General features: G+C 41.9%; 2 protein-coding genes across 11 annotated transcripts in view; one reads left to right on the forward strand and one right to left on the reverse strand.

The window, feature by feature from the left end:
• plekhj1 (pleckstrin homology domain containing, family J member 1) overlaps nucleotides 1-23277 on the reverse strand; it is a 423983-nt gene that overhangs the window by 272354 nt on the left and 128352 nt on the right. The gene's annotated exons all lie outside the window — the stretch shown is intronic.
• dot1l (DOT1-like histone H3K79 methyltransferase) overlaps nucleotides 9208-23277 on the forward strand; it is a 92153-nt gene continuing 78083 nt past the window's right edge. For 4 of the 10 annotated variants that reach the window (XM_078198350.1, XM_078198345.1, XM_078198341.1 and 1 more), the window contains exon 1: nucleotides 9404-9757. In XM_078198350.1, the coding sequence (XP_078054476.1) occupies nucleotides 9677-9757 (81 nt within the window). In that variant the 5' untranslated portion in view covers nucleotides 9404-9676. Of the gene's footprint in view, nucleotides 9758-19508; nucleotides 19601-23277 lie in introns of those variants that run through there. The other 6 variants (XM_078198347.1, XM_078198349.1, XM_078198343.1 and 3 more) reach the window with 5 other exon arrangements.

Genomic DNA, 23277 nt, shown 5'->3' on the forward strand with positions numbered 1-23277 from the left:
CGGGTCCAATATGACCTTATTTGCTATTTTACACTTAGTAATTGGAGCTAAAAAAAACTCTTTATAATTCGATGGATAAAACAACATTTAATATCTATGCCTGCTACCAAATCGCTTGTAATCACTTTTTCAAAACCTGAACCCCTTTTGCGGTGTTTTCCAGTTATGCACTAGCTTATCTGTAAAAATATGTTTAACATTTGACAATCTCAAGATTTTGTTGGTTAAGCGGACCTATAATTTTTATGTTATTGAAGTTATCGAATAATTGGCAGGTAATGTTTGTATATAAAGTTTAAGCATGCTGGTATGTGTTTAACAAATATACAAAAACAAAATACTGTGTATGCAGGAAATCTGAAACAATGACAGAAAATGCTAAAATACTCAACTGATCAGACAGTGTCTATGGAGAGAAAAACAGAGTTAATTTTTCAGATCTGTTGAAGAGTCATAGAACATAAGAGCTTGGAGATTATTCTGGAACTGTATAAAACACTAGTTGATGACAGCTGGAGTGCTGCATGCAGTTCTGGTCATTGCACAATCGGAAACATGTGGTTGAGCTAGACAGGGTGCAAAGGAGATTTATGAGGATGTTGCGTAGATTGGAGAACTTTAGTTAAGAGCAAAGATTGGATCGTCTAAGGTTGTCTCTTGTAGAACAGAGGAGGCTCAGGGAAGGTGGCACAGTGGTTAGCACTGCTGCCTTGCAGTGCCAGAGACCCAGGTTCAATTCCTGGATTGGGTGACTGTCTGTGTGGAGTCTTCATGTTTTCCCGGTTTCTGTGTGGGTTTCCTCCGGGTGCTCTGGTTACCTCCCGCAGTCCGAAAGGTGTGCTGGTTAGGTGTATTGGTGATGCTAAATTCTCCCTCAGTGTTCCCGAACAGGCGCCGGAGTGTGGCGACTAGGGGATGTTCATAGTAACTTGATTGTAGTGATAATGTAGGCCCATTTGTGACACTAATAAATAAACTTTAAAACTTTGATTGTAGTGCGTAAAATTAGGAAGGGTATAGATTGAGTGGATGGGAAGGCCTATTCCCATGGTCCATAACCAAGGACGTACAATTAGAATAAGAGGTAAAATGCTTCGAGGGGATTTGTTTTCATCCAGAGTGTGATCTGGATCTGGTGCTCACTGTCTAAAAGACCAGTAGAGGCAGAAACCATATGACATTTAAGAAGTATGTAGATATGCAATTGATGCCTGTGGCCTACAAGGCTGTGAACAAAGAGATAGACAGTGTAACATGGCTGGATGGCTACTTTTTGGCAAGTGTGGATGATTAGCCAAATGGCCTGCTTCTGTCCTTTAAATATCTATGATTTCAGCTGCTCATTGGAAGGCAGTGTTGAGCATTGCCACAGTACAGTAAAAATGAAAGAAGTGCTGGAAAATCTCAGCAGGTCTGACAGCATCTGTGGAGAGAGTAGAGCCAACATTTCGAGTCTAGATGACTAGTCGTCAGAGCTCTTGAAATGTTGGCTGCACTCTCTCTCCACAGGTGCTGTCGGACCTGCTGAGATTTTCCAGCATTTTTCTGTTTTTGTTTCAGATTCCAGCATCTGCAGTATTTTGCATTTATCACAGTAAAAATGAGAGTCATCATAAGCCCATTCGAATACAATTCCAATTAACTCATTCAGGGCAGTGTTGGTGGCAGATTTAGGATCAAGGTGTTCACCAGTCTCTTCAGCTGCATTCAGTGTTTGAATGAGAAAAATACAAAGGCTTTGTACCCTTCAAAAGGAATAGATGCAACTCAACAACTCAGTTGTTCATTTCACCAAAGATTTCTATCACATTTCAGCTGTCAACCTGTTCAGAAGAAGCACTCTTGCTTTAAGTCAGCAGATCACAGATTCGTGTTCCATCCCAGAGATAAGCAAATGATCTAGATTGACACTTTCATATTGTACTGAGAGAATGCTGCACTGTCAGAAGTACAAAGGAATGCAGGAGTAGACCATTCTGTCCCTTTCAGATGAGACATTAAACTGGAGTCCCGTCTGCTCTCTAAGAAGGGTCTACAAAATCCCATGGTACTATTTAAGAAAGAGCAGGTCTCTTGGCCAATATTTAATCCTCAACTGGTTATTAAAAACATTGTTGGACTTTCCTATGGCAAATTGGCTACATTACCAACATTCACTACAATTTAAAGAAATACTTTATTGGCTGTGAAGTACTTTGGGACATGTCCTAAGGATGTGAAAAGTGCTAAGTGCATTCAAGTCCTTTTTTATTGAGCTGTCATAAATATCAGCACATTAGTAGGAAAGCCTAAAATTAATCTGCAAGCAAATATACTCGATTGCTGTTAAGGCAAGAATTCCTACCTCGCAAATAGATACAATTGGCATTTGGCATATTGATAATAATAGGAAGTACAAATGAGATTCTGCCAAATATATTATTTACAGAATAAATGAAACATTACAATATTTGTGCTTTTGCTTTCTTTCTTCTCCAAATTGCAGCAGCCTACACAATTTAAAATAGAATGGTTGCAATGATGTAGAATATATATAATTAACATCTGATTGCAGATTGTATGCACTTCACATCTGATTACTTTCTGTACAGTCGAGACCAAGTTCACTGACCATCTCATCTTCCCAATGCTTACAAAGATCAGGTATTTAATGTTATAAAGCAATATGCGGACACAAGATACTCACAACCTACTTTCTTTCCATAACGTTATCTCAAAGCATAAATCTAGATCTTATACATTGGCAGAAGGATACCAGAAACCACCGGATAAAACATTTGTGATCAACATTCCCTTCCCTTTAATCAATACTGTCAAGATCCCTGTGACCCATGAAGAACAATAGAAATACACTTGGAAGCAACCAACATATATATCACATTGGGTAACTCATTGTTTGGATGAGGTACAGAGGATTCAAGATGCCCAAGTAATTCTATGAATACCACGGCAACAGAAATTCCTGAAATGGAGACTCTAATGTTGTTCTTTATGATATAATTCACAAAAGCATGTAAGGTGACTGGACAATTTTGGCACATTCAACTTTTAATAGGCTCTCTATCCTTACAGAGCTAAAATTCAGGATTCAACCACAATCCTCTCAAACTTTCATACTTCCTAATGATGGGCGGCACGGTAGCACAGTGGTTAGCACTGCTGCTTCACAGCTCCAGGGACCTGGGTTCGATTCCTGGCTCGGTCACTGTCTGTGTGGAGTTTGCACATTCTCTGCGTGGGTTTCCTCCGGGCGCTCCGGTTTCCTCCCACAGTCCAAAGATGTGCGGGTTAGGTTGATTGGCCATGCTAAAAAAATTGCCCCTTAGTGTCCTGAGATGAGTAGGTTAGAGGGATTAGCGGGTAAAATATGTAGGGATATCGGGGTAGGGCCTGGATGGGATTGTGGTCAGTGCAGACCCGATGGGCCGAATGGCCTCTTTCTGCACTGTAGGGTTCTATGAATCTATGATATATAAGCTATCTAAAGAGCAAAAGTATAGTTAAGGAAACGTGGGACCTATCAGAGATGAAGAAGGGAACTTGTGTGACTATTCAGAGGATGCGGGAAGAGTTTTAAATGAGATTTTTGTCTCCGTATTCACAAAGGAAAGGGATGATGTGGATATAGTAATCCAAGAGGAGCAATGTGAAATATTGGATAAAATAATTATACCAAGCGAGGAAGTGTCAGAGGAGCTGGAATCCTTAAAAGTGGACAAGGCATCAGGGCTGGAAGGACTGTTCCCTAGGATGTTGAAGGAGGTCAGGAAGGAAATAGCAGATGCTCTGAGGATTATTTTCCTATCTTCATTAGACACAACTGAGGTGCTGGAGGACTGAAGGAACGCAAATGTGGTTCCATTGTTTAAAAAGGGTACAAAGGAAATGCCAGACCAGTTAGTCTTACTTCGATGGTGGGCAAATTGTTAGATTGAATCCTGAGAGATTTGATAAACTCTCACTGAGAAAGGCATGGACTAGTCAGGGATGGCCAGCATCGTAAGGGAAGGTCACACCATACAAATTTGATTGAATTCTTTGATGATGTGACAAGGTGGATCGATGAGGGTAGTGCAATGGATATTGTCTTCATGGGTTTTACTAAGGCATTTGACAAGGTCCCACATGGTAGACTGGTCAAAAAAGTAAAAGCCCATGGGATACAGGGTAATGTGACAAATTGGATCCAAAGTTGGCTTAGTAACCGCAAAGGGTAACGGTCAATGGCTGTCCTTGCGAATGGAAAGCTGTTTCAAGTGTTGATCTGCAGGGCTCAGTGTTGGGACCCTTATTGTTTGTTTTCTATATTAATAATTTGGACTTGAACTTGCTGGGGGAGGAAGGGGAAATTTGCAGATGATACAAACATTGGCCATGTAGTGGGTAGTGCAGAGGATAGTTGTAAGCTCCGAAATTATATAGATTGTTGTGGAGTGGGCAGGAAAGTGGCAGGTGGAGTTCAACTCTGATAAGTGTGAGGTAATGCATTTAGGGAGGTCAAATAGTCAAAGGGAATACACAATGGAAATATACTGAGAGGGGCAAATGAAGTGAGAGATCTTGGTGTGCAAGTCCACCATTCCCTAAAAGTAGCAGTACCAGTAGATAATGTTGTAAAGAAGGCATATGGAATGCTCTCCTTCGCTGGCAGAGGTATAGAATACAAAAGTAAGGATATAATAATGAAACAGTATAAGACACTGGTGAGGCCACAACTGGAGTATTATGTGCAGTTCTGGTCACCACATTACAAGAAGGACATAATTGCTCTGGAGAGAGTGCAGAGAAGATTTACTAAAACATTGCCAGGGCTGGAGAATTGTAGCTACGAGGAGAGTTAGGGGAGGTTGGGGTTGTTTTTCTTGGAACAGAGAAGGTTGAGGGGTGACATGATTGAGATTTACAAAATTATGAGGGTAGAGATAGAGTGGACAGAAGGGAACCTGTTTCCCTTGGCAGAGAGTTCAAAGACCAGGGGTCATAGATTCAAGCTAAGTGGCAAAAGGATTAGAGGGGACACAAGGAAAAACCTTTTTTATGCAGAGGGTGGTAGGGGTCTGGAATTTGTTGCCTCAGTTGGTGGTGGAGGCAGAGACCCGAAACTCATTAAAAAGTATGTGAATCTGCACCTTAAGTGCTGTAAGTTGCAGGGCTATGGACCGGGTGCAGGAAGATGGGATTAGAAAGGGCACCTGGGTATCTTCGGATCAGCATGGACAAGATGGGCTCAATGGCCCTCTTCTGTGCTGTATCATTTCTATGGTTCTATGAGGGCTGCAGAAGGTGATAGATTGAAAGTTTGAAAATGGATGGAAGTAAGCAGGCTTCTTTTCAGTCTTAAGAACTTTATGATCGCAAATAAAATCATAACTACCTCTTGAGTTCCTTGACAGTCTTCACTTGGATCTTTCTTCTTCTTAGTTAAAAAACAATTACATTCTGGAATACCAAGGGAAGTGACATCTGAAACTAAACATTACATACTGACATCCGAAAAGCAGCTTCAAGATGAGACAGCTATTCCATGCACTGATCGCTAAGACTATTACCAACTCCCCATCATACTCCAAAAGTAAATGTCATTTAGAACTTGGGAACAAATACGGCTCACAATTCACCATGTGTGGCACGGTGGCACAATAATTAGCACTGCTGCCTCACATCGCCAGGGACCTGGGTTTGATTCCCGGCTTAGGTCACTGTTTGTGTGGAGTTTGCACATTCTCCCCGTGTCTGCGTGGGTTTCTCTGGATCCTTCGGTTTCCGTCTAAAGATGTGTGGGTTCAGTGGATTAGCCAAGCTAAATTGCCCCTTAGTGTCAAGGGGTCTAGCTAGGGTCAATGCATGGTGTTAGGGGAATAGGGCCTGGGTGGGTTTGTGGTCGGTGCAGACTCGATAGACCGAATCGCCTCCTTCTGCACAGTATGACTCTATGATAATTGCATGCTATCATTACTGAGGCAACACAGTATGGAGTTCACTTCTTGAAGTGAAATGGTTCATTAAAATTTCCTGTCTGTGCAGCACTCTCTGTTCTGTGAGTTTTTTCGAAGACGAGGGTACACATTCATTGTAACACTTTCTCATAAGAACTCTCTTAACCATGTCTGATTATTTTTGGCCAAAGGAATGCTTTTGGAATAACTTTGGATGAACTTAACCATTGATTCTTCTCCATAATGACCCTCATGACATGCTATAATTCACCCCAACTGGTGTTCTTGTTTGCTCTCAATAGGCTTTAATTATTTTTTGTTAACCAACATAGTCTGCACCGACCACAAACCCACCCAGGCCCTATTCCCCTAACACCATGCATTTACCCTAGCTAGACCCCTTGACACTAAGGGGCAATTTAGCTTGGCTAATCCACCTAACCCACACATCTTTAGACGGAAACCGAAGGATCCAGAGAAACCCACGCAGACACGGGGAGAATGTGCAAACTACACACAAACAGTGACCCAAGCCGGGAATCAAACCCAGGTCCCTGGCGATGTGAGGCAGCAGTGCTAATTATTGTGCCACCGTGCCACACATGGTGAATTGTGAGCCGTATTTGTTCCCAAGTTCTAAATGACATTTACTTTTGGAGTATGATGGGGAGTTGGTAATAGTCTTAGCGATCAGTGCATGGAATAGCTGTCTCATCTTGAAGCTGCTTTTCGGATGTCAGTATGTAATGTTTAGTTTCAGATGTCACTTCCCTTGGTATTCCAGAATGTAATTGTTTTTTAACTAAGAAGAAGAAAGATCCAAGTGAAGACTGTCAAGGAACTCAAGAGGTAGTTATGATTTTATTTGCGATCATAAAGTTCTTAAGACTGAAAAGAAGCCTGCTTACTTCCATCCATTTTCAAACTTTCAATCTATCACCTTCTGCAGCCCTCATAGAACCATAGAAATGATACAGCACAGAAGAGGGCCATTGAGCCCATCTTGTCCATGCTGATCCGAAGATACCCAGGTGCCCTTTCTAATCCCATCTTCCTGCACCCGGTCCATAGCCCTGCAACTTACAGCACTTAAGGTGCAGATTCACATACTTTTTAATGAGTTTCGGGTCTCTGCCTCCACCACCAACTGAGGCAACAAATTCCAGACCCCTACCACCCTCTGCATAAAAAAGGGTTTTCCTTGTGTCCCCTCTAATCCTTTTGCCACTTAGCTTGAATCTATGACCCCTGGTCTTTGAACTCTCTGCCAAGGGAAACAGATTCCCTTCTGTCCACTCTATCTCTACCCTCACAATTTTGTAAATCTCAATCATGTCACCCCTCAACCTTCTCTGTTCCAAGAAAAACAACCCCAACCTCCCCTAACTTGCCTCCAAGTAAATGAACAATTCGGGGCTTATAGGTTAAAGTTTTAATTTCAGCAGCAAAGGGAAGAAAATCACTTGTTACATCACCTACTATTGAATCCACTTTTTCAGCTGTCACAATAATCCAGTTCAAACTTCGTAGGTTGAGGGATTAGTGGGTTGATATGGGGGTAGGGCCTGGGTGGGATTGTGGTCGGTGCAGACTCGATGGGCCGAATGGCCTCTTTCTGCACTGTAGGGTTTCTATGATTCTATGATTCATGAACAGAAATATTTGTCTGTAGTTGAGTGCCTTGACATGATCACTTGCAGCACGAATGCCATCAGCCACTTTAACTTGGTGGTCATTCCTTGTTATGAGGGCCAAGATGCAATGTTTTCTACTGATACTGAGCTTGATGCTTCAAGCAGTTCATAACCGCTTGATGCCAGACTGATCCAGATCATATGCAGATACCAAGATTTTGGTTAACCTTAGATGGCAAGGTAAAAAGACAGTTGCCATTTACTCCCTTTGACATTTTCCTATCCCCTTTTCAATCTGGATTGACAACAATACATTACATAACAGAACTATAATTTAAGATGATTTTTGTGTGATTGTTAGGCTTTAAGGGTGAACTCAATGCACAAATTCCCCCTTTATAACTGACATAGAGTTTCTTTCAAGGTGCCACTGGGATGACTCTCAAGATGTCCTAAATCAGATTTCACATCTTTTTAACCATTGGCCGCCCATTGCAGTGTAATATCTCAAGATTTTGAGGGAAGAATGAAAAATGATGTTTGTACCTGGTGGGATCAGGAATTTGGGATGGAGTCTGCCTTTGTCAGGAATTTTGCTTTAATATACAGGCTGTTTAAATTCCGATCATGGGGCGTTCTGTGGCTTCCAGGGGAAAATCCGCTCATTCTTCCCTTAAAAGATCCCATGAGAAATCATGTAATAAAAACAGAAAATTGTTGGAAACACTCAGCAGGACAGGATATGGAGAGAGGACGAGATGGTTCACATTTCATGCTTTATGACCCTTTGTCAGACCTGCAGAATGGAAAAAAAATTACATCAGTGTGAATTCTGCTGAGGGCTTTAAGAAAACCCAAACCTACACTGAATTGGTTTTGAAAAAGGGTCTGCGTCCAAATTGAAATAAGCTGTTTTTTTTCCAGCAACATGTGGTGTCAGGTTTTTTTTTGTTCTTATTTCAACGACCACTGTATATTTGGAAACCCCGAAATGGGGTTAGTGTCAGTGCAGAGTTGCCAGTTTGGTTGCACCAGTAAGAAATGACCTTCAATGCAGAAGAGATTGGCTTGAGTAAATGTCTGACGATAATACACAGCTCACAACTCTTTTTAAAGAGTTTCACTCTGATCGATGAACGTTGTGGTGGTGCAGGGTGGCACAGTGGTTAGCACTGCTGCCTCACAGCACCAGGGACCCGGGTTCGATTCCCGGTGTGGGTCACCGCCTGTGCGGAGTCACCTGGCGTCTGCGTGGGTTTCCTTCGGGTGGTCCCACAGTCCGAAAGACGTGCTGGTTAAGTGCATTGGCCACGCTAAATTCTCCCTCAGCGTACCCGAACAGGCGCAGGAGTGTGACGACTGGGGGATTTTCACAGTAACTTCACTGCGGTGTTAATGTAAGCCTATTTGTGACACTAATAAGTAAAAATTAGGTGGGCTTTTAAGCTGTTGCAGACACCAGAACTCTCTCAGCCCAGAACACATTCCAGAGAACCCGGCAAAGGGAACACACCCTTGGAAGTTGTCTCTCCTTGTGCTTCCCTGCATCACGTGCTGCCCTCGCAAACCCCAGCCAATCAGCATGGGTGTCAAAACAAACTCCCCCCGCATCCCAGAGTTGGTAGAATCGCCAATTCATAATATTCAACTCAGTAGGGGGGGTAATTCAGTGGAAGTTTCCGGGTGGATTAAAAACCTTTCTGGGGCAAAGATACGGGAATGGATTTTAAACACTTGACGATGCGTCAGGTTGGCGAAATAAGGTGGATTAGGGACGTAGAGTGAGAGATGATTGGGTTGGGAGGTGCTGGTACACCCCTGTATACGCGAGTTGGTGCAGTCTGCGGTATAGCCGCTCTCGGTCGCTCAGTTCACGCCGGCCCCAAGATGGCCGGGCTTTGGGGCTCTGGTGACAGGGAGTCATGAAAAGGAGATGATGACAAATTACCTTTGAACTTTTTTTTTGACTCATGAATCAACGCCCCCTTTTTTTCTCCTCCTCCACGGCTCTTAATCCCCCCCCCCCCCGTTTTTTTAAAACATTTTTTTTCTGGCCAAATCTTTTCCAATCCGTCAAAGACATAGCATGATAGTACCAGGAAGAAAATGGGCGAGAAGCACGAACTGCGTCTTAAAAGCCCGGTGGGCGCGGAGCCCGCTGTGTACCCCTGGCCGTTGCCAGTCTATGTGAGTAGTGGATGGATGGAGGGAGAGATTGGGCGGGGAAGGGGAGGCTGTTCGCGGGCTCTTGTCGGGCGGCAAGCCGGCGGCCGGGGGGGGCGGGGGGGGGGAGAGAGAGAAGCGCGGCTTCGGTGGGCCCCAAGCAGCAGCAGCCGCCGCCGCCGCCGCCGAGAGCAAAAACCCATTCTCCTCTCTCTCTCTCTGCCTGTGTTTCTCAGAGGGGGATTACTTTTATCCAAACTTAATTTATGTTTAATATCTATATAAATAGAAACGTCGATCCATTGGGGGGTGGGGAGAGATATTTTTGAGAGGATTGACCGGTTTGGTTTTATGTGTCTTGTGCTCTCTCGATTGGTGTCGAGCCGGTGTCGGCGGACGGGGAGATATTTATTCCCTTTGTCTCTCAGGCCCCCCTTACATTCATTGTGGGCTGGGCATTAATCAGAGTGTCCAAACGTCCTCCAGCGCCGGGAGCCTTCCTTTTTTCAATTGTATTTAGACCTGTATGTGAGGCTGTTGTCCAAAACAATAATTGTGAGGATTATTTTGAATCCTTTTGATCTCCCTTCTCTCTCTCTCTTCTCTCTCTCTCTTCCCCCCCCCCCCCCCGGGCGCCATCTCCAAATCCCCATTCAATTATATTACAGAATGACTTTTAGTCATTGCTCGGCTTTCCATTCTTTCCCACCCTAGTATAGTTGGAGGTGACCCCCCCTCATGACGAGGAAGTCTAAATAAATACATGTTTGGCAAGGACATGTGTGCCAAATTTTGTTCGGTTGATTCCACACAAGCGTGTGTGTGTGTGTGTTTTTTGGGGGGTTTGCTGTAAGTCTACTTTCAGTTTGTAACCGTTACCACGTGTTGGATTTCCTCTGTGTCTGTCCATGGTTATTTCTTTGTTGTTGTTGGGTTTGAGTTGGAATCAGGAGGAAGAGAGGTGGAAGGGGGAAAAAAAGCGTGTGTGTGTGTGGAAAATGACTGTCGCTGTCTGACTTCGGAATGACTGGAATTCATGAGGAGCCACTGCTTTTTATGGACGTGTGTCTATAACGACTGTGCGTTATACCCCTGCCTTCAAGGGACCCAGAAGTAGAGAAGTGTATATATATTTTTAGACAATTAATTTTAAAATCGGCGAAATGTCGCCGATCGGGCGATGGTAGGCTAGGCGTGGACGTTGCCGGTGTGTTTCTGATATGATGACTGTGTTGTTATGGTTTGATAGTGTACGGCCCCGTGCTGACGTTCCTCTGAGCTGTGGGAGGGGAGACTCATTTTGGCAGATCAGCATCAAACAGCTGTTGGCTCAAAACGATACCGTGATAGATTAGCCAAGGGAAAATACGGGGTGTTCTTCCCTGAAGAGGTCGAGTACTAGCCTTCAGCTGCGTGACTTGTTACCAGAAGTGCCACATAATGTTACAAACTTATTGACTAATTCGTTTGTAACAGTTATGTTTGCTGTAAAGTTCAGAAACTTCTGTACTGTGTAGCAATCTATGATTCGGCTATGAGTCACTCACCAGTACGTTAAAGCAACAAATTAAGTTTTTTTTTCTACACACGATTTTGAAACTGTGTGCATTCATCTGTATTGCCACTGAAGGAAATGTGGTCAAATAGAATATTTCAAACCATAGTATCCTAATAAAAGTTACGATTTCACATTAAAATAAGTTCTAAAAGTATTGAGTTGAGTATTCCTCATTTTGTCTTTAAACAACTCTTCGCGTGTGGAAAATGCTTTATTAACGGCAAATAATTGTCCTATTTATACATGTTTTGGGGAAAAAATTGGAAGGGCTAATAGTACCTGGTTAGTTATTCAAGCAGAAAACTAATTGGGTTTAAAACGTACACTTTTGATTCCAAATAACACATTATTAACTTTTGAATCACAGAATATCACGTTTATTTTTTGCCTCGTGAGAATTTAATGCTTAAAATGGAATACTTCAGTTAATCTATCTCCTACTTAAACATTCGACATAAAACTCTCAGCTATGGTCATCTATCAGAATAATAAGTTAAAGGATTTTTTCATGTTGCTGTCATTGTTTACCAATGTTGTAATGTATGTTGAATTCTATACCCTGTAACCAAATTACAGTTCATATAGATTTTCTCATGACATGGAATGATGTGAATGTGATAAATATAGCACGGCTTGCCAGAAAAAGTAAACTGTAAGGTCAAGTGAATTGTAACGCCACAAGTGGAAATAATTGAGGTCTTGCTGTGAATGATAACAATGTATTTTTATCGAACACTTGTGGTTACTATCAGGAGGGTGGAACATGGGTGGGATTGTGGTTGGTGCAGACTCAATGGGCCGAATGGCCTCTTTCTGCACTGTAGGATTCTATGATCTGCAATATTCCAAATTAGCATAAAATTTTAATGCTGAAACAACAGCACTTGCATTGACACCACACAAGCTAAAGCTGGCCAGGAGAGCATTTTTGCAAGAGATGCAAACAGCGGCTTGGATTTCGATATTGCCGATAACATATTAAAATGTCCCAAGGTGCTTCACAGGAGGGATTCAGACAAAATTTGACACTAGATCATATACTACCCCCCCACCCCTGATACATATATACATACACACATACACACACCTCTGCAAAATCTAGGGCTCTGAGGCCATTTGGAATTTTGTAATGGTTGCTTTGGCTGATATCAGCAGATGTCCACAGGGAACTTGAACTGGAGACCTTCTCATCTGTGAAACACACCAAGTTATGCTTTTACTCATTCAACCATTAGGTGGAGCTGCCTTAATAAACTAATAACTACACCAAAATTATGAGTTGTCATGCAGGCTAATTGGGGTTTTTACCTCAGTAACTGCTGATCTACACTTCCAAAATAAATACTGCTTATTACTTGGTTGGATTTTTTTCATTTGTTTACATTCTTTCCTAGCCTACCGTGGCTGGTGGTATATGCCATGAACGTTATGTAATGTTGAACTTTATTAACTAGCAGTTTTCCGTTTAAACTTAGTTGCTTAACATATTTGAATACGCAAACTTTCATTTTTCCCATGACATTTGAAAGTCCTATGATACTGCTAAATGGGTGGCCTGCCTTTAGAGTTCGATCAACTCCATCATTTTTTCCCCTCCCCATCTGTGATATTCAATTCAGGCATTGAATGAAAAGGGAATTTGACCTTCTATGCTCTCTATGAAGCACTGCATGTTTAAAAATTTAAAACAGGAGTGTGATGACTTCTGGCCAATTTATACCTCAAATCTACTTCAACGAACTGTTCCTCAATATGGCTTGAGGCTTTCATTGCTGTAGGATTCACAGTAGTTGTGAAATCTTGTATGTTGTAGCGGTTTTTACGTCTATGGTTGCATATGCAACGGATTCCTCATTTGTTTTGGGAAAGTCTGTACCAGCCAGTGAGTGGAAACTACACCATTGGCTTTCATTTGACATGAAGTCAATGATTAGATGTTGGAAATGACTAACATTGTTACCAGAGATATTTCTATCTGTTTAGGTGTTGGAAGTAGTGTAGTTTAGAATTTTATCATGTTGTTGCTATTCATAGTGGTAAAGTAGTTTGTACAGCATTTGTACATATTTCTTGGGTGCCATTATTAGAAATTGAAGGAAGATGCAATTTGTAGAATCATCGAGGTTGACAGCATGGAAACAGGCCCTTCAGCCCAACTTGTCCACGCGCCCAGTTTTTACTATTAAGGTAGTTCCAATTACCCATGTTTGGCCCCTATCCCTCTATACCAATTTTACCCATGTAACAAAGTGCTTTTTAAAAGACAAAATTGTACCTGCCTCGATTACCTCTGGCAGCTCATTCCAGGTACTCACCACCCACTGTGGGATGGGGGGGAATTGCCCCTCTGAACCCTTTTGTATCTCTCCCCTCTCTCCTTTAAACCTATGCCCTCTAGTTTTAGACTCCCCTATCTTTGGGAAAAGATGTTGACTATCTACCTGATCTGTGCCCCTCATTTTTATAAACCTCAGTACCGCTATCACCCCTAAGCCTTCTAAGCTCCGGGGGGGAAGTCCCAGTCTCTCCTGATAACTCAAACCCAAGTCCCGGTAGCATCCCAGTAAATCTTTTATGCAGTCTTTCTAGTTTAATAATATCCTTTCTAAAATAGTGACCAGAACTGTACACAGTATTCCAAGTGTGGCCTTGCCAATGTCCTGTACAACTTCAAGAAGACGTCCCAACTCCTGTGTTCAATGTTCTGACCAATGAAACCAAGCATGCCGACTGACCTCTTCACCACCCTGTCCACCTGTGACTCCACTTTCAAGGGGTTATGAACCTGTACCCTCGATCTTTGTTCTTTAACTCTCCCCAATGCCCTACCATTAACTGAGTAAGTGCTGCCCTTGTTCGTTCTACCAAAATGCATCACCTCACATTTATCTAAATTAAACTCCATCTGCCATTCATCAGACCATAAGACATAGGAGCAGAATTAGGCCACTCAGCCCATCGAGTCTGCTCCGCCATTCAATCATGGCTGATATTTTTCTCATCCCCATTCTCCTGCCTTTTCCCCATAACCCCTGATCCCCTTATTAATTAAGGACCCATCTATCTCTGTCGCAAAGACCTGGCCTCCACAGCCTTCTGCAGCAAAGAATTCCACTGATTCACCACTCACTCTGGCTGAAGAAATTCCTCATCCTCTGTTTTAAAAGATCGTCCCTTTAGCTGAGGTCGTGCCCTCTGGTTCTAGTTTTTCCTACTAGTGGAAACATCCTCTCCGTGTCCACTCGATCCAGGCCTCGAAGTATCCTGTAAGTTTCAATAAGAACCCCCCTCGTCCTTCTAAACTCCAACGAGTACAGACCCAGAGTCCTCAATCGTTCCTCATACGACAAGCACTTCATTTCAGGGATCATTCTTGTGAACCTCCTCTAGACCCTTTCCAAGGCCAGCACATCCATCCTTGGCTATGGGGCCCAAAACTGCTCTCAGTACTCCAAATAGGGTCTGACCAAAGCCTTATGCAGCCTCAGAATACATCCCTGCTCTTGTATTCTAACCCTCTTGACATGAATGCTAACATTGCATTTGCCTTCCTAACTGCCGACATAACCGTAAGAGAATTTTGAACAAAGTGCATAACCTCACACTTTTCCACATTGCATTCCATCTGCCACTTCTTTGCCCACTCTCCTAACATGTCCAAGTCCTTCTGCAGCCCCCCGCTTCCTCAATACTACCTGTCCCTCTCCATATCTTTGTATCACCTGCAAACTTAGCAACAGTGCCTTCAGTTCCTCCTTCCAAATCGTTAATATATATTGTGAAAAGTTGTGGTCCCAGCACTGACCCCTGAGGCACATCATTAGTCACCGCTGCCACCCTGAAAAAGACCCCTTTATCCCCACTCTCTGCCTTCTGCCAGTCGGCCAATCCTCTATCCATGTCATGACCTTGCCCATAACACCATGGGCTTTTAGACTATTTAACAGTCTCCTATGCGGCACCTTGTCAAAGGCCTTCTGGAAATCTAAATAAATCACGTCCACTGGTTCTCCTTTATCTAACCTCCTTGTTACCTCAAAGAATTCTAACAGATTTGTCAGACAAGACCTCCCCTTGATGAAGCCGTGCTGACTCAGTCCTATTTTATCATGCATTTCCAAGTACCCCGCAATCTCATCTTTAATAATGGAATCTCAAATCTTGATGTGGAGATGTCGGCGTTGGACTGGGGTAAACACAGTAAGGAGTCTAACAACGCCACGTTAAAGTCCAACAGGTTTATTTGGCAGCAAACGCCACTAGCTTTCGGAGCGCTGCTCCTTGTGTCTTTATATGCCCTGTTTGCTGTTTATGAGCAGATCTCCCACTCACCTGACGAAGGAGCTGCGCTCCGAAAGCTAGTGGCGTTTGCTACCAAATAAACCTGTTGGACTTTAACCTGGTGTTGTTAGACTCCTTACTCTACTCTCAAATCTTGCCAGTTGATCAAGATCCTGTTGCAATCCTAGTAACCTTCACTGTCCACTATGTCACAATCATCTGCAAACTTACTAACCATGCCTCCTAAATTCTCATCCAAATCATTTAATATAAATCCCAGAGAACTTTACAGATTAGATAAATGCACATGGGGGAAAAAATGAGTTAAGGGATGAAAATGTAATTACAATTACAAGTCTTGCACATGCTTTTGAAAGCAGGAATGGAGAAGATGTGGCTGTAGGACTTTGGGGAGAGTTACAGAAGATGAAGGCAAAATGGCTAAAATAGTGGCTGCCAATGAGGGAGTAAATTAAAGGAGGGAAACATGGTACACCACTGGGTGTAAAGTATGAGCATGAACCACTTAGATGTAAAGTATGAACACGTGCAAGAGTGAAGATCATAAACTAGTACCCATCTGTGGCTTATTCCCACTTTCCAACTTTTAGTCAGTAACTATATGGGTATGACACTTGAAGTGCATATCTACATACTACCTCAATGTTATGAGAGTTTCTGCCATTATATCCTTGCAATCAGACAGTTCCAGATTTGCAAAACTTCCCTTTGCATCTCCTCTTAAACCTCCTTATTCCAAATCTATGCCCCCCTGTTTATGGACCCCTTAAGCAAGATAAATAAGGCCTTTCCACTCTACTTCGACCCCTCAAAATTTTACACACTTGCGTCAGTTAGGTCTGCCCATCAATCTCCTTTGTTCCAAAGAAAATAATCCTAATCTATCCAATCTGTGCTCATACTTAAAATTCTCCCTTCCTGGCTCTGAGCCAATTTTGGATCCAATTTGTTACTTTTCCTTGATCCCATGGACTGTTGTTTTTGTGACTGGCCTACAATGCTTATCAAAAGCCTTACTAATATCCATATGGATTGCATCAAATGCACCATCCTCATTGGCCATTTTTGTTACATCTCAACCTTTAATCATATCAGCCAGACACAAATTTCCCTTAAATCAGTTAAATGTGTGGAAATCCATTATATTTGTGGGAGCACGATATTGGTCAAGTATCAAATCCTGGAGGTTACCATTGACCAGAAACTTAACGGGACTAGTCATATAAATACTGTGGCCACAAGAGCAGGTCAGAGGCTAGGAATCCTGCAGCGAGTTACTCACCACCTGACTCCCCAAGGCCTGATCACAATCTGCAATGAGAGAGTCAGGAATGTGATGGAATATTCTCCCCTTGCCTGGATTAATGCAGCTTCAACAACATTAGAAGCTTGACACCATCCAGGACAAAGCAGCCCGCTTGATTGGCACCCCATCCATACAAATTCACTTCCTCTAGCACTGGTGAACAGTGGCAGCAGTGTGTACCATCTACAAGATGCGCTACAGGAATTCACTGAGGCTCCTTAAACAGCACCTTCAAACCCACAAGCACTCCATCTGGAAGGACAAGGGTAGCAGAAACATAAGAACACCACTACCTCGAAGTTCCCCTACAAGCCACTCGCCATCCTGACTTGGAAATATTTCGCCGTTCTTTCACAGTAGCTGGGTGAAAATCCTTGAACTCTCTAACAGCACAATGGGTGTATCTATACCACATGGGCTGTAGCAGAAGGTAGTTCGCCACCACAAGGGAAATTGGGGATAGGCAATAAATGCTGGCCCAGCCAGCAACGGCCACATCCTTTGAATTTTTAACAAGTCTGGCATAGCCTGTAGTAATGGAAGTGTAATGCTTTCATGGTTAGTATATGAACACTGGCATTTTTTGGATAGAATACAGCTAAAAGTGCAAGAATTAGACTTGATGGCAATAATGCATTGGTAGGAACAAAGACACATTATCTTCGGCAGATGGAAAAAGGCAATCTTACTGTTGAAATGAACATGGGGAGTTTCTGATATCACTGTTTTTTAAAATGTATGAACTGCAAAAGGAGCATTTTATCTGGCACAACTGGTCAGGCCCTTCTATGTTTGGACTTCGCAGAGCTGACTCACACTCGACCCAATTAGTAAAGTCAAATGCTTTGAATATTTTCATTAGGTCATCCATATCATTGAAGATCACACTAACTTGCTTGATAATCCAATGTCGTAATGCAACTTAAATTACAATATACTCAACATTTTTCAGTGCCAATTTAACCCTGTTTTTCTTGAACTGAATTGTGACTATTGAATCACTTCTTAGATATTTGGAAACAATTTTTAGTACGTTAATCCAGCAACCAAAGGGAACCAAATTATCAAATGTTGACAAAGACTGCCACCACAGTAATAATTCTAATTGTATTGTAATCACAAAAATATGGTTGTATTGTACAATATGCAGTTGAGCATACAGTATGACATTTCTTTGGAAATCTGGTTTGTAATTGTGTGTGAAAAGTGTGGTAGTTCTAAAACATGAGCAGCTGTTGGAACAGACCCATACCAGTATGTTGGAAGACAGAGATTTGCACACAAGTGGAATCGAACACAAATCAGATGAAGGCAATGATGTTCATATTTGGGCACTTAAGCCACAACCTTTCAGAATTTAATGCAGCCAAAATGTAAAATAAAACTGTTGTTCTTTAACAGAATAAACTATTACCCACAACAACGATTAAAAATCCTTTCACAAGTTCACCCCATTTGTTGTTTGTCATTGACAATTTTGTATTATGCTGAGGTAGGATAATTGTAGTTGTTACCTCTGTGTATTTTATTTTTGATTGTACAAGCATTTTCTACATCAGATTTCACTTAATTCACCACTTCCAGAAGTGATTCAGTTAAATAACTTTGAAGTTACAGCACTGTTGAGCTGGAATCCCTGCTACCCTTCATTAGCATCTTGGTATTTTTAGAGCTAAAATTATTCTTTTATCCAAACAACATTCCTAGTTTCCTCTTGTGACTATTGTAAATATTGATGTCACTTTATTTCACTTCTGCCATAGTATCTCCATCAATAGCAGATGTCAGTACCACTTGTAAAGATTTGAAATAGCCGACCCATCCTCAAGTACTCAGTCCTACCCTTCAAATCTCCTACCATGAACAATTATTTATGTCAGGAAGCAGAGGTCATTTCAAGTGATCTCTATTTGTGTTGTGGGATTTTAGAGAAGGTATTGATTTAAGTGGGTTCAATTTAGTGTTTTGATGTCAGAAAGGTTACAACTCTCATTAAACAAAAGTGTTTGCATGTTTGGGGGTTTTTGGTTTCGGTTTAAACTGTGGCTGTATTGTGCTGAGTTTACGATGGGAAAAGTAAACATGAGTTTGGGGAAAGAATGATATGTTGCTCAGCAACCAGTGGCCACTTTAAGCAAGATAGACCTTCTGATTGTTTTAGCTGAATTCATAGCAGATGAAACTAGAGAGAGAACAGCTCTCAGTTCTACAAGAAAAAAAAGCTTTGCAGGGAGATAGGGGAAATCTCTCGGCTTTGTTCGAAGAAAAGCCATAAAATTGAGTAAAGGGGCGAGGCAGCAAGTGCCAGAAATCTAAAGAACAGCTAGTTAAGAGAACTAAAGGAGGAAGTGAAGTTTTGAGAAGTCTGAAGTCGAAGAAACAAACAAACATTAGAATAAGGTACTGTTTGTTGAAGTTAAAGACAAGGCAACTGAGTGCTAAGCAGTTTGAAGTGATTCTAAGATTTGTAACATCTTGCTGTAGCCTGCAAAGTGATAGTTGGAGCAATTGGTCGCTGAATCACAGGAGTTTGTGAAAAGCTTAAAAGCATTCAAGGCAAAGGAATGCTGAGAGTTGTAAAACCTGGAAGCGCATCTTTGGGAACAGTTGAGACAAAGCAGTGTTTGAAAGAAGATTCTGAAGTGTGTCTTCTTGAGGGTGGAGTTTGGTATCGCTTGTGAGGAAGCCGGAGTCCAATGAGGTATGGTATAATGGTATAATAATCATCTGGGCGGTTTTTGAGGAGAAATCCACAGAAGTTCACTTGGGTAACGGTAGCCACTTGGTTTTAGAGTAGTGTGTGTCTTACCACAGCCTATAGCTTCAAAGGGACTGTGTATTTATCGAGAACGCTATGGCATAAGACATATTTTGTAACCTGTGTTATTCTTAAAATCTGTGAACGTTTGTGAAGACAAGTGTGAGTGAAGGAGTATTGTATGATAGTCAAACTTTTCATGTTTAATATTTTTGTTGTTAAAACCTAATTTGGAGCCCTGTGACTGACTGTTCATCCACATTTTCTAAAAAAGGTACAAGTTATGGTCTTTTGAGCCAGTGTTCCATTCTGGCATCTTCCCGTCCAGTAGTAGTAACGTTAGCTGGGTTTGTAACATTTGCTTCATTTGCACAGTGTATCTGAGCTGTACTGCCATTAATCATGTTAAAAGGTCAAAATTGCAGTCAAGCAGCAGTGACCTGCATCACATGAGCCTTGTGTTGGAGGCTGTTGAGTTTGTCAGTCTGCATATTTGTGTACAAAGGCAAACCAGGGATAGTGTTGAGAAATCGACTTGGAGCTAAGGCGTATGTTGCGAGACACTTGGTAATGCCAATCTTGAGCTTATTTTGTTTAAATATGCTGGTCCTGCTGTTCTGTTTACCTGTCAAGATTGTGATTATCAGGTTCTTGAATTAACCTAGTTGTAAAAATAACATACTGAGATGCACAGTATATTGATGTTACTGTATGTCCTAAAAAGAATCTTGTCCATGACATTCCACCTTCCTACTTAGTATGTCGGAAAGATTGATTGGCTTCTGTTTGAAAGAAGGATTGGTTCTTTTGAAAAGGAATTTTGAATTTTAAAGAGTCTGATTTGGAGTTCATGTTGTGCATTAACCAAAAAGATATTTCATCGGTTACACTTGAAGGAATACTTTGCAAGGTTCATACAGTTCTTAAGTGTTTCATTATTTGAATTGGGAAGATAGAGTAGTTTTGGCTATTGCGTTTTCCCACAGTAGTGCAATAAACTATAGTGTTCAGGTGTGTTGGGTTTCCAGTTCACTTCTCAGCCAAATGTTGATTAAAATTTAATCTTGGTTATACTGCCTTCTCTGCAGGAAGGCTTCGTCCTAAGACGAAACCAGGTAGGAGATCAATGGATATTGGATCTTGCTCAACTCTGAAATGGTGACCCTGGAAAATGATCAGCATGTTACTTTGTAAATCATGGAAAGGATACTTAATTTAGTTTCAATTTGGAAGTTTTTTAGGGTAACTTTCTGATTTTAAAAAAAAATCTCTGCCCACTAATTATCTCCCATTTGTTCTCTTTCTTCTCCACCTCTCCTCATTCTCCTTGATGTGCATACTTTCTCCTATTATTATTTCCTGCCAATGCTTCCCTACTTTCAATTGTTCGATTTGGTTTTTAATTCATTCGCTGGCTAGGCCAGCGTTTATTGCCCATCCCTTATTGCACTTGAGAAGGTGGTGATGAGCTGCCTTCTTGAACTGCCGCAGTCCATGTGATGTAGGTACACCCACAGTGCTGTTACGGAGGAGTTAGAGAATTTTAATCCAGAAACTGAAGAAACGGCAATATAGCCTTCAGTACCATTATTCCTACGAAACTCGTCTCCAAACTCCATGGCCTGGGCTTCGGCTCCTTCCTCTGTGACTGGATTCTGAACTTCCTAACCGGCAGACCAAAAGTCACCTCCTCCACCATCATCCTCAACACTATATATAGTAGCGGGCTATATATAGTAGTATATAGCCCCTATTATACTCCTTATACACCTATGACTGTGTGGCCAAATTCCCCTCCAATTCAATTTTTAAGTCTGTTGACGACACCACTGTAGTGGGTCAGATCTCAAACAATGACGAGACAGTGCAGGAATGAGAGATATTATTGTCACCGCACCAGTTTCTCTATCTCTCAATGTCAAGGGGATTGTCATCGACTTCAGGAAACGTAGTGGAGAACATGCCCCTGCCTACATCAACAGGGACGAAATAGAAATGGTTGAAAGCTTCAGATTTTTAGGTGTCCAGATCACCAACAACCTCTCCTGGTCCCCCATGCCGACACTATAGTTAAGAAAGCCCACCAATGCCTCTACTTTCTCAGAAGACTAAGGAAATTTGGCATGTCAGCTACGACTCTCCAACTTTTACAGATGCACCATAGAAAACATTCTTTCTGGTTGTATCACAGCTTGGAAAGGCTCCAGCTGTGCCCAAGACCGCAAGAAACTACAAAAGGTCGTGAATGTAGCCCAATCCATCACGCAAACCAGCCTCCAATCCATTGACTCTGTCTACACTTCCCGCTGCCTTGGCAAAGCAGCCGCATAATTAAGGACCCCATGCACCCGGGACATTCTCTCTTCCTCCACCTTCCATCGGGAAATAGAAAAGTCTAAGGTCACGTACCAACCGACTCGAGAACAGCTTCTTCCCTGCTGCCATCAGACTTTTGAATGGACTTACCTTGCATTAAGTTGATCTTTCTCAACACCCTAGCTATGACTGTAACACTACATTCTGCACTCTGTCCTTTCCTTCTCTATAAATAGTATGCTTTGTCTGAATAGCGCACAAGAAACAATAATTTTCACTGTATAGTATATGTGACATCAAATCAAAAGTCAGATGGTGAGTGACTTGGAGGGCAACTTCCAGGTTGTGGTGTTCCTATGTATCTGCTGCCTTTGTCCTTCAATCTAGATTGTAGTAGTCATGCTGTCCAAGGGGCCTTACTTAGCTCCTCTCTTGCATCTTGCATCTTGCAGCTGGTGCATGCGGCGATGGTGGAGGAATGAATGTTTGGATGGGATGTCAATCAAGCAGGCGACATTGTCCTAGATGGTGTCAAACTTCTTGAATGTAGTTGAAGTTGCACTCATCCAGGAAAGGAGAGTAATCATTATTTGAAAATTTTGAAATTTGAAACAATTACAAAATATTCATCTGATTTGTGTTCAGGTTAGAAATTCGACAAAGTATTTTATGAAGCCCGTCTCAATCATAAGTTTTGCATTTGGTTAGGATAAGCATGAAATGTTTTACTTCAGGTATGATTCGAGTGACCAACTTTTATCAAACAAAGTTTATTTAACAATATAGTTACATGTATAGTAAAACAAATTAGCATGCAAAAGACTCTTTTCTCACAGCACAGACTAATTCTCACGTGATACTGGGATCAAAGCTGTTAGTTGAATTCTGCAGTCAAATGTTCTTGAGACTCGAACAGTTTGAAGAAAAGATAGCATCCCAAAATGCCAGCAAGACTTTGGTCCAGCCCGCAACAACAGCAGGTTTTCATCTTTTAGGAAAACAAGAACTTGTTCTCAGCTAACCAACAGGGAGAAAGGGAAAATGCTTCTTTTTAGCTTGCTGTACCTTCTAAAACTCAAAACCTGCAGCTGCAAACTGAAAATGAAATCCCTGTCACCTGAGCTGCGCAGTTCTTTCTCCTCCCAAGAATGACATCACCTAAGGCTGTGAGAATTAATTAAAAATACTCTCTTAAAGATACGCTAGCATCACATATGTCAAATCCAATACTTCAGCCCACTGCTGCTGAGATCCATGTCCACGCTGTTGTTGACTGCAAGCCAAGCTTTAACACCAATGACCTT

Source organism: Mustelus asterias, chromosome 26, assembly GCF_964213995.1.
Source record: "Mustelus asterias chromosome 26, sMusAst1.hap1.1, whole genome shotgun sequence".
Lineage (NCBI taxonomy): Eukaryota > Metazoa > Chordata > Chondrichthyes > Carcharhiniformes > Triakidae > Mustelus > Mustelus asterias.